The following is a 12,500-nucleotide window of genomic DNA, read 5'->3' on the forward strand; positions in this document are numbered from 1 at the left end:
AAGCTTTACATAACTATTACACAGATAACTATATACACATACCTTTAATGTTGCAAGCCAAATTAAACTGTAGGCGGTTTGTTTATTCAAATCTAAATGTGATCTTTTCAGGGCTCCATGTGTGACGATTGTCTGGTTGCTACGTGCTGCTACCCCTGTGGGCTGTGTCAACTCATGCGTGAAGTGAAACTTGCCAAGGCTTACGGGAAGATGTAACACAGCCTCTCCATTGTGAAAAGCACCAAGACAAATTGCACAGGAATCTTCTTCTTCTGCGTTCATTGGCTGAAACTCCCACGTACACTCGTGTTTTTGCACGAGTGGGTTTTTATATATGTGACCGTTTTTATCCCGTGGTTTTGGCAGCCATACGCCGCTTTCGGGGGATGCATGCTTGGAATTTTCGTGGAACTCGCATGAGAATATTTTCCGTGCGCACTTGGTCTTGTGCTTGCATTTACATACGAAGGGGGATAAGGCACTAGCAGGTCTGTTCATAAGTCGACCTGGGAGATTGAAAAAATCTCCACCCTTACCCCATCAGGCGCGGCCAGGATTCGAACTCACGAATGTCCGCTTGGGAGGCCTGCATCTTACCCACAAGGCCATTGCGCCCGTCAGCACAGGGATACGATCTGAGACAAAAGACCAATAATGACCTGCTTTGTGCCTGTTCTGACAACATAAATGACAAAGATCTCATAAGGGCGAAAGCAGTATTTATCCTACATACGCGAGAGACACACTCGTGAGATAATAATCGTTCAAATCAAACGTGTGTATATCATGTAAATGAGGTCATGTCAAGCAAGTCTGGCAGGGACCTGTTTTTTCCACTGCTTATGATGCCAAAGTCACCGAGACATACGTCATTATAGAAGAAAAATATTGCGCTCGCTAATTACCCTCGATGAATTTTTAGAACAAACACGTCAAGCCACACTTTCAGAGTGACGTTTCTTTACTTTGACGTAATAGATTGCACTAGGCTTTAGAAGAGTTCGAGGTTCCAAAACAAGCGTCTTCAATTTAGCTGCCTCGACTGCAGGACATTTTCAGTATATATACAGGTAAGTAAAGTATTTTGGATAAACAGAATACTACATGGCTTGCTGTTTCGTACCAGATTTACACTCGTTGCTTGTTCATATAGTGAACAGTTCGCTTTCGCTCGCAGTTCAATATTGAAAAAAACCCACTTGTGTAAATCTGGTACGACACAGCAAGCCATGTAGTATTCTCTATGTAAGCACTGCGACACACAGCGACTCTATCGCTTCGGATACCACCAATAACTGAAGACTCGGGAAGATATTTGTTAAAAGTTGAAAGCAACATGTACACTCTACACTGAAGTGTTCCTCTTTTGAACACATTCCTGTAACACGTTTTGAACTTTGTGAACAGTACATGGTTCTACTGGCAAAATGAGCACGTATAGAACACTTGTGAACAGTACATGGTTCTACTGACAAAATGAGCACGTATAGAACACGTGTGAACAGTACATAGTTCTACTGGCAAAATGAGCACGTATAGAACACTTGTGAACAGTACATAGTTCTACTGGCAAAATGAGCACGTATAGAACACGTGTGAACAGTACATGGTTCTACTGGCAAAATGAGCACGTATAGAACACGTGTGAACAGTACATGGTTCTACTGGCAAAATGAGCACGTATAGAACACTTGTGAACAGTACATGGTTCTACTGGCACAATGAGCACGTATAGAGCACTTGTGAACAGTACATGGTTCTACTGGCAAAATGAGCGCGTATAGAGCACTTGTGAACAGTACATGGTTCTACTGTCAAAATGAGCATGTATAGAACACGTGTGAACAGTACATGGTTCTACTGACAAAATGAGCATGTATAGAACACGTGTGAACAGTACATGGTTCTACTGGCAAAATGAGCACGTATAGAACACGTGTGAACAGTACATGGTTCTACTGGCACAATGAGCACGTATAGAGCACTTGTGAACAGTACATGGTTCTACTGGCACAATGAGCACGTATAGAGCACTTGTGAACAATACATGGTTCTACTGGCAAAATGAGCACGTATAGAACACGTGTGAACAATACATGGTTCTACTGGCAAAATGAGCACGTATAGAACACTTGTGAACAGTACATGGTTCTACTGGCACAATGAGCACGTATAGAGCACTTGTGAACAGTACATAGTTCTACTGGCACAATGAGCACGTATAGAACACGTGTGAACAGTACATAGTTCTACTGGCAAAATGAGCACGTATAGAACACTTGTAAACACTATGTGTTTATCATAATTTATGTGCCTCTGATGGTGATGATGACGATGATGATTGTTGTTTTACATACATTTTGCTGTTTTGTTTTCTTTTTAAGCTGATATTGGTTACGATTGTCACTGATGTTCTTATAAGTGTTTCCTTATTACTTAAAGTAAATTGAAATCAAACAGAAAGATCAGATATTTCAGAAAAAAATCTATAGTTGTCGGACTCCATCACTGTTTTTTGTGTGTGAGTTACTCTTCTGTACTCATGCAGTAGTTACACGAAGGTAGGCAATATAAATCTATGAAGCTCAAAGCACGGCTCCCCACGGACGCCACTCTCAGAGGGTCCCGGGACCCCCAATTTCAAATTTTAGAGAGTCCATGAACCCCTACTGCACAATGTTGAGAGGGTTCCAAAGCTCCAAAAGCCGAGAAGTCCAGGTGTACTTATAAAACATTGTGGTCACGCATAGTGTGCTGTGTTCAATAGCTGACGATTGCAGTCTGAACAAGTATATACAGTTCGCACGATAAAGGAAATTTAGAGCGTATCAGGACCCGCTCTTTTAAAGTTTAGTGCGTCCCGGGACCCCCTCCATACATTTACAGTACGTGTTTTCGGCTTCTAGTGCGTATAGGACGCAGGGACGCGCACTTTGGGGATCCCTGTCAAAGGTACACTCTTTCCGGTACAGTTGTACATGCTCACGACCACAGATCTAACCATGCTTTACCATGGGATAAAACATCCTTCAACTTAAAAGCATCCCCAAATCAAAAGCATGGTTGATAACGGTACAATGTGGACATTAATATTGTTGGTTGAATTACTTTTCTGAAAGGGACATTTGTGTACCAGTTGTTAATTTATGTTAAATCCCAGACTGATCTATGGTACTTATTATTGTCGTCTACGCAAGCAGGACAGTACCTTTAAAGCTGTGGTCTATTTATGACTTTCCGGGGCTACGAGTTTGAAAATATAGGGCTGAAAATCATGTACAGAATTCTGTACAGCAAACGCTACCCAAAACCCCACCTATACGGCGTGTGTGACCTTGAGAGCTTTAGTCAACGCTTGAATTTTGCAGTGATAACATCCGGTTTGCTCTCTCAGAGCTGAGCATACTTGTCAAGAAGGATCAAGCAGAAAAAATAAACGGCAATTCTGTACATGATTTTCAGCCCTATCTTTTCAACCTCGTAGCCCCGGATAATCATAAATAGACCACACCTTTAAGTATTCGTTTACAGATGTCGCAGGACGTTTGTTTGTGCTCGCATTCAACACTTGCATTTGTTGTGGGTGATGTTTTCTCAGTTTCGTTACAAACCGGAAGCTGAACGATAACACACACACACACACACACACACACACACACACACACACACACGCACGCACACACACACACACACACACACACACACACACACACACACACACACACACATGTAATGTTATGACGTCATTAAAAACCGTGTTCTATTGTCAATATGCAAGAACCCTGACGAAAAAGGTTGCTGGGGATTCTGGGAGAATCATGGCGGAATAAATAGCACGCTAACCCTCCATGCCTGTGTCTGCTTCATTTATAGTCTACCAGTTTGTTTATATTATGCATGTGACCGTCCAACACGACGAGAACACGACATGGTGTCAGAAGTGGCTGGTAGCGAAGCAGTGAGTGTGAAAAACTTTATGTACGAGATTGCAAGTCGAAAGTTTTGTTCGCGCGTGCCGTAGAGCATTTTGTTCGATCTAAAATTGCGTACTCCGACAGCAGCAAACTAGATGTAGCGTCGCAGTAGGAAGCGCACACTCCAAAAATAAAGAAAGGTGTGGTTCAGTGGTACGGATTCAGCAGAGATCCAGTATGGCAGAGCAGCCGAACCAACCACCATTACAGGCAGAGAGGAGACATTACACAGCCAATGTTCCAATACCTTCAAAGCTGGTTATGGAAGGCAACTTATCCCAAAACTGGAAGAAGTTCAAAAGACAATGGGACAATTATGAGATTGCTTCTCGACTGGACAAAGAAGAAGGAGAATACCGGTGTGCAGTGTTGCTTGCCTGCATTGGCGAAGATGCAATGGAGGTGTATGACAGCATGAGGTTCTCTGAAGGTGAGAACAAGAAAGACATAAGCGTTGTCATCAAGAAACTGGAAGATTTTTGTGTGGGAGCCACGCATGAAGCGTTCGAAACATACAGATTTCACATTCGACGCCAGGATTCGTCTGAGTCGATCGATGCGTATGTGGCAGCCCTTAGACAACTTGCTAAGAACTGTAATTATGGCATCATGGAAGACCGTATGATACGGGATAGAATTGTCGTTGGTGTCAAAAGTGATACCATGCGGGAGAAACTTCTTGAAGATTCAACACTGACTTTTAAAAAAGCAGTAGACATATGCAGAGCTTATGAGTCATCCCAGCAACAACTCCATGAAATGTCTAAGGAAACAACAGTGGATCGCCTAAAGGGGGTTCCGAATGCTATGCAAAAGGGACAGCATCCGAAAACACAGTGGAAGCGTCCAAGCCGAAATCTCGGAGAAAGGTCACAAAAGTGCACCAGATGCGGTCGAGATCAGCATGGCAGAGAGTCCTGTCCTGCCGCGAAAGCGGAATGCAGAAAATGCCTGAAGAAAGGACATTATGCAGTTTGTTGTTTCAGCAAGCCCATCAGCCAAGCTTCTGTGAAGGAAGTGAAAGATGAAGCATATCTGGGAGCAGTGTCAAATGCAGGAACTGACGCCTGGCATGTGGACGTTCAGCTAGAGCAGTCAAACATTCAGTTTAAGATGGACACTGGAGCAGACGTAACAGTGATGCCAGCAGTGATGGTACCCAAAAACAAATACCCGCTTGAGAGGCCTTCGAAAAGACTCTTTGGCCCAGGTAAAATTCCACTAAAAGTGCTGGGACAGTTCACGTCAAAAATGAAAGTCAAGAACGCCATGAGCATTCAAGACATCTACGTGGTTGAAGACCTAGAAGAACCTCTGTTAGGGAGACCAGCAATTCAGGCGCTAGGACTCGTGAAGCGTGTGGAAACGGTGAAAGAAGGCGACAAGGAACGCATTCAGAAGACTTTACCCAGGCTGTTCTCTGGACTTGGGAAAATGAAAGAGACTTATACGATTCGCCTGAAGGACAGTGCAGTGCCGTATGCAGTGACAGCACCTAGACGTGTTCCACTCCCTTTTCAACAGAAGGTAGAGGAGGAGCTTAGGCGACTGCAAGATCAGGAAGTGATTCGACCAGTCAACACTCCAACTGACTGGTGTGCCCCCATCGTTGTGGTGCCGAAAGCACATAATGATGCAGTGAGGATCTGTGTAGACCTTACCAGACTGAACGAGAGTGTCAAGAGAGAAAACTATCCTCTTCCGTCTACAGATCAACTCCTCGCACAGTTAGAGGAGGCAACAGTATTCACTAAACTGGACTGCAACAGCGGTTTCTATCAAGTTCCACTGGAGAAAAGCTCACAAGAGTTGACGACCTTCATTACACCAATCGGACGTTTTTTGTTTTCAACGTCTACCCTTCGGAATCTCGTCAGGGAACGAGGTTTTTCATCGCATCATGTCGCAGCTGTTGTCAGACATTCCAGAAGTGATGAGGCAGGACATTCTCAGCAAAATCCACGGAGGTCACCAGGGCATCGTAAAGTGCAGAGCGCTGGCAAGATCTTCAGTGTGGTGGCCAGGACTTTCCAAAGACATAAAAGTCATGATAGAAGAATGTGCAACTTGCGTGAAGGAGCGCAAACCACCACCAGAACCATTGCAACCTACACCAGTGCCAGATTATCCATGGCAGAAAGTGGGTGTCGACTTGATGGACTGGCGTGGAAACGACTACCTTGTGGTTGTGGACTATTTCTCGAGGTACATAGAAATGGCACTACTACGTTCGACCACCAGTGAAACTGTCATCCAACACCTGAAGAGCATCATGTCCAGGCATGGAATCCCGGAAGTCATGATGACGGACAATGGCCCTCAGTTTGACGCTGACAAGTTCTCAAGGTTTGCTGAAGAATATGGCTTCATCCATGAAACCAGTAGTCCACGGTATCCGCAAGCCAACGGAGAAGCTGAACGAGCAGTGCAGACCCTCAAGCAGCTGCTCCTGAAAGCTGAAGATCCGTACGTGGCCATGTTAAACTACAGAGCGACGCCTCTGCAGTGCGGTTTCAGTCCAGCGGAAAGACTTATGGGACGTCGTTTGAGAACCAAGGTACCTGCCGTTCCCAATCTGCTTATTCCAGACTGGCCAAAGTTCCACGACATGCGGTCAGCCGATGTCCAGCAGAAAGAGGCACAGAAGAAAAACCACGACAAGCGACACCGAGCTCAACCCCTTCCTACCCTCAAGCCAGGAGAACGTGTGTGGCTGAAAACACCTACGGAGAAAGAAGCAGTCATCTTGCGACCAGTTGCTCCGAGGTCATACGAACTACAGACAAAGACGGGCATACAGAGAAGAAATCGCCGACACCTCAACAGACGTCTGAGTGATGCACCAACCCCAAAGCAGTCACCAGACAAAGCGTCAACAACCATTCCTCCTGATGCGGGACGCCCAGGACATCGCGGGGAGAACGGTGGTTTTCCTGATCCGTCCTCAGAACAAAGGGAGACAGATTCTCCGTCTGAGGGATTGCCCAATGAACGGCCTGTGACCACAAGAAGCGGTCGCGTGGTCAAGCGGCCTAACATTCTTGATCTGTGACTTTTGGTTATGTTTAACTAGTGTGAAAGAAGCACAGGAATGTTTTCTTTTGTTGAAGTTTTCATCTATGAAAGTCATACTCATAGTTACATTGAAGAGCTAATTTGCTTTGTTTTCTAAAAGAAAAAATAAGCGTAAAGTAAGGGGGATGTAATGTTATGACGTCATTAAAAACCGTGTTCTATTGTCAATATGCAAGAACCCTGACGTAAAAGGTTGCTGGGGATTCTGGGAGAATCATGGCGGAATAAATAGCACGCTAACCCTCCATGTCTGTGTCTGCTTCATTTATAGTCTACCAGTTTGTTTATATTATGCATGTGACCGTCCAACACGACGAGAACACGACAACACACACTCTCTCTCTCTTTCTCTCTCTTGTTCTCTCTCGATTTCTCTCTCTCTCGTTGGCTCACTCACAGGCACATACTCGTTCACATACAATAAATCCATCTGTATTTATTCACGCTTAAATAATTTTGCACTTCATCTTACAACAGAACAAAATCCACAATTTATATCTATATCTATATACGGCTTGTGTGTGTGTGTGTCTGTCTGTGTGTTCACAATTCACGGCCAAAGTTCTCGATGGATCTGCTTCAAATTTGGTGGGCATATTCAGGTAGACCCCGGACACAATCGTGGAAAATTTTGAACACGTGCGTGCTCTCAGCGCGCTGCGCTGAACCGATTTTGGTTTTTCTGTACATCCAGTAACTCTTCCTTATCTTCTCCAGTGTTTTGCGCGTTTATCTCCCTTCCTTCGTACGGTGCGCCGGCGAAGTCGGCGTACACCCGGTCCCCGGCGAAGCCGGGTATTCGGCTCTACTTCTTCCCGGCGAAGCGGGTATTCATCTAGTATATATATATATGTGCACTGAAAGAAGATCTTCCCTTCTTGTTATTTTTAATGAACAAACAAGTCGCGTGAGGCGAAAATACAACATTTAGTCAAGTAGCTGTCGAACTCACAGAATAAAACTGAACGCAATGCAACGCAGCAAGACCGTATACTCGTAGCATCGTCAGTCCACCGCGCACGGCACAGGCAGTGAAATTGACAAGAAGAGCGGGGTAGTACTTGCGCTGAGAAGGATAGCACGCTTTTCTGTACCTCTGTTCGTTTTAACTTTCTGAGCGTGTTTTTTTTATCCAAACATATCATATCTACATGTTTTTTGGAATCAGGAACCGACAAGGAATAAGATGAAAGTGTTTTTAAATTGATTTCAAAAAATTAATTTTGATAATAATTTTTATATATTTAATTTTCAGAGCTTGTTTTTAATCCAAATATAACATATTTATATGTTTTTGGAATCAGCAAATGATGGAGAATAAGATGAACGTAAATTTGAATCGTTTTATAAAAACATATTTTTTTTTACAATTTTCAGATTTTTAATGACCAAAGTCATCAATTAATTTTTAAGCCACCAAGCTGAAATGCAATACCGAAGTCCGGGCTTCGTCGAAGATTACTTGACCAAAATTTCAACCAATTTGGTTGAAAAATGAGAGCGTGACAGTGCCGCCTCAACTTTCACAAAAAGCCGGATATGACGTCATCAAAGACATTTATCAAAAAAATGAAAAAAACGTTCGGGGATATCAATCCCAGGAACTCTCATGTAAAATTTCATAAAGATCGGTCTAGTGGTTTGGTCTGAATCGCTCTACACACGCACGCACGCACACACACACACACACACACACACACACATACACCACGACCCTCGTTTCGATTCCACCTCGATGTTAAAACATTTAGTCAAAACTTGACTAAATGTAAAAACGTGTCAATGCCCCGCATCGATCATCATCATCAACATCATCTCTCTCTCTCTCTCTCTCTCTCTCTCTCTCTCTCTCTCTCTCTCTCTCTCTCTCTCTCTCTCTCTCTCTCTCTCTCTCTCTCTCTCTCTCTCTCTCTCTCTCTCTGCTTTTCTCTCTCTCTCACTCTCCCTCGCTAACTGTTCCGGGCTCCTTTCAACACTCACACTGAACGTTCAGGAAATCCAAACGTTACTGATGACTTCATATCCGCGCGCTCGGCCAATGACATCATTTTGGAAATGTCGTCATTATCGTCTCTCTGGCCATGAGCGAAGAAGGCTTCCAGGAGAGGATTGGTCTCGTCGCCCTTCAAGCCGTGGCCCCGTTCACTGCCCAGGACAGGGGCCGAGGGATGGCCGAGGGCATTGGAAGCAGAGTGTTGGGAGTAAAATCTACTCTGGGCATTGCTGACCACTTCAATCTCATTGGTGGGCACGTGCTCACGAAGGCTCTGGTTTCTGTGATACTTTCTGGGCGAAAAGTCAACGTGGCTGCTCTCTCTGGACGAAAAGTCAACGTGGCTGCTCTCTCTGGGCGAAAAGTCAACGTGGCTGCTCTCTCTGGGCGGGGAGGGGGGTGTGTAAGGAATCCCCTGCTCCAGTAGACGAGAGATGGACGTGGCAGCGCCAGCAGCATTGCTCCCCACTGCATTTGCCGCCTGGCGTCGCCTGGCGTTCTCATAGGCCACGAGCATGCGAGCGAGAGGCTTGAACTTTCTGCCGTTCTTGCCATAACCGCTGGACTCCTGGGAATCCTCCTGGTTCTCCGGTTCGTTCACCTTGGAAAGCAGGCTGGAGAGGTCGACCACGTGCACCTTGGGTTCGGCCTTGGGCTGGGGCTGATTCCTGGGATTCCTCCCTGGTGATCTTGTCAAAGGCGCACTGGAGATCCTGCCCGAAGAACCGTGGGTGGTGGAGGTGGTGGGGTTCCCTCTAGCGGAGACGTGGACCTCCCCATCGTCCAGGATGGACACGACCTTGGTGTCGAAGGCGGGCGCCCCTCTCCGCCTGCCAGCTATGCACGACTTTGGCCTTGACCTGTGACACTGGTCGAACGGGCTGTGGTCGGCTGAGGTGTACCCGCTAGGATCCCGCCTTGACGATTTGAGATGCATGGTGGTTTGGGACCGCCGCAGGCTGTGGCGTTGGTCTCGGTCAGCTAAAGGTTTAGCCGAAGAATTTTCTTCGAGGAAGTCACTGTCTTCTCCCGAGTCGTTGCTCAGGTTAACCCGCCTCTGCAGGATGCGAGCTTCCATTTCTTTCACGCGCTCCAGCTGGCGTGAGATGATGGTCTTTCTGCCCTGACCGGAAGAAATGCTGGGCTCGTCTTTGGCAGTGAGTTGTAGATCGTTGGACGTGTCACGTCGGCCAAGACCTGCTCGCACAACAGAATCCCTGTACAGGCTCTCCTGGAGGAGTTCTTCGGGTTCGCCTTTCTGGTTCATGATGAAGTCAAAGTTTGGCCCGTTAAATCGAAACTCCTCTTCGGGTTCCTGTAGCTCTTCGTTATCTTCGTCGTAATAGGACCGGTCGGTGCGTTGTTCCGATCTAGCAGTGAGAGCGTCGGTTCTACCTCGGTACATCTCTCGCCGGCTTCTGTGGGATTCTCGTGAGCTTCGCCAGGATTCTTTTTGGCTTCTGGACGAATCTCTCTGACTGCGCACCGAGTCTATGTAGGCAGATTCCCAGTTGCTTCTGGAAGAGTCTTGGTTCGTTCTGGAAGACTCGATGATCTGGCTTCGGAAAGAGTCCGCGCGTCCAATCGGAGAATAGACACGGCGGTTGGCGGAAGAGTCTCCACGACTCAGAGGAGACTCCGTTCTGCCCATGGAGGAGGGTCTGCCGGGGTGGAAAGACTGTGTTCTTCTCATCAAAGGAGACCCCGACGATTCTCTCACGCTCACACAAGAGTATTTCTTATTCAAGAAAGAGTCTTTTCTGCTGAGCGGAGATCCTGACGACTCTCTCTTGTTCACAAAGAAAGAGTCTTTTCTGCTGAGCAGAGATCCCGACGACTCTCTCTTGCTCGCAAACGAGTCCTGCCTACTGAAGGAAGAGTCTTTTCTGCCTAGTAGAGACCCTGAAGATTCTCTCACATAGAAAGAGTCATTCCTGCTGAGCGGGGAATCTCTCCTTTCGTAGGTAGTGTCCCGTCTGACGGGGGAGAAACTGTTATGTCGCAAAGTATTGCTTCGTGTCAGCAAAGCTCGTCGTGTTCGACCTGTCGACTGCGACTTGGGGATGTTGATGGTGAGGTCTTTGACTGTGACTTGGTGACACGTCAGCGACCGACGTAATGGCGCGTGCGGTCTGCTTCTGGCTGAGAGTTTTCTTGTCATGTGCATTGCGTTAGAAAAACCTTGAACTACTACACCCTCTCCACAAAAGCTAGAGCTAACATTGTCTTCATCTAATTCTTCTTGCTCTTCACCTTCTTGTTCTACTATCTCCTCTTCAGCTTTATTACGCAGGCCCATCCCATCTTCGTCCAACTCACGAGCTTGCTTCAAGTGTTGAAAACCAAAGCCTTGGCTCAGGCCGAAACTGGAACCGTTCTGAAAACCCCCCACGGCGTCATGCTCCGGAGATAAGACGTCGTCGTTGAAGTAGTTGAGAGGGGTCTGGCCCGAGGAGTTGGAGTCAGAGCGTGGGGAGGAGAGACTGACGTAGCCTTTACTTAGGATCTCCGCAGTTGAGGTCGCGTAGTCCTCCACGATGAGAAGATCCTGATGGTCTTTCTCCAGGCGGTACTTGCTTCTCTCCAGCACGGAGAGGTCTCCAAGCGACTCTCGTCTGCTGTCAGGAATGTCGGGCAGCCTCATCCCTCTCCTCGCTTCCCGGGCGCAGGTTGGGACGTACGTGGGGTGGATTTCAGACCTCACGACAGACTCGCACCCATCAGGGTCCCTGGTGATCATGGCAGCGAAGCGCTCCTTTAAGGCAACTCCTTCGATGTTGGGGCACTTCGCTGCGAGGGCTTCTTTCATGGGCAAGACCTGCTTCTCGACTTCTCTCAGTATGTGGTTCTGCTGCGACGTTTCTGGCAAGGAGTTTTCGTCTTCGTCGCCGTCGCGGTCGGAGTCGTACTCGCTCGTGCGCTCCGTGCGCGCGGTAACCATGCCCTCTCCGGGGTCAAGGTCGAGGTCAGGGGTCACTTTGCGGTTGAAGTCTTGGTTGAGGGCCAGGAGCGCAGCTTCTGAGTTCTGTGGGGAGTCTGTTTGGAAAAAAACAACTAGAGTGAATACGAGAACATAAACACAAAGTTTACAGTAAAATCACGTTGTTCGTTTTAATTTGTATCCACAATAGAGATCACATCAGTGTGTGTCAGTTATTATAAGTTAGTTATATTTTGCTGAATGTTAGCAAATGTATCATGCCAGCTCATGCTAATATCCTTTTTGAACAGTAGTGAACACTATGTGTTCTACTTTTGCGACTGTTGTACAATGTCACACAGTTATCAACACTTGTTACAATGTCACACAGTTATCAACACTTGTTACAATGTCACACAGTTATCAACACTTGTTACAAAAAGTGTGAACATTGTGTTCATTTCTGTTCAAAGTGTGAACATTGTGTTCATTTCTGTTCAAAGTGTATGGCACATCTTTGTTTCGTTTCAGAAATATC

At 46.4% G+C, this 12,500-nt stretch overlaps 2 protein-coding genes across 2 annotated transcripts in view; one reads left to right on the forward strand and one right to left on the reverse strand.

Moving 5' to 3' along the window:
* The window catches only part of LOC138979441 (KRAB-A domain-containing protein 2-like), a 149,393-nt gene that overhangs the window by 37,551 nt on the left and 99,342 nt on the right, over positions 1-12,500 (forward strand). The gene's annotated exons all lie outside the window — the stretch shown is intronic.
* The window catches only part of LOC138979439 (uncharacterized), a 28,190-nt gene continuing 24,709 nt past the window's right edge, over positions 9,020-12,500 (reverse strand). The window contains exon 6 of the mRNA XM_070352158.1: positions 9,020-12,078. Within this exon, the coding sequence (XP_070208259.1) occupies positions 9,026-12,078 (3,053 nt within the window). The 3' untranslated portion in view covers positions 9,020-9,025. The remainder of the gene's footprint in view (positions 12,079-12,500) is intronic.

The sequence above is a fragment of the Littorina saxatilis genome, linkage group LG11 (assembly GCF_037325665.1).
Source record: "Littorina saxatilis isolate snail1 linkage group LG11, US_GU_Lsax_2.0, whole genome shotgun sequence".
Lineage (NCBI taxonomy): Eukaryota > Metazoa > Mollusca > Gastropoda > Littorinimorpha > Littorinidae > Littorina > Littorina saxatilis.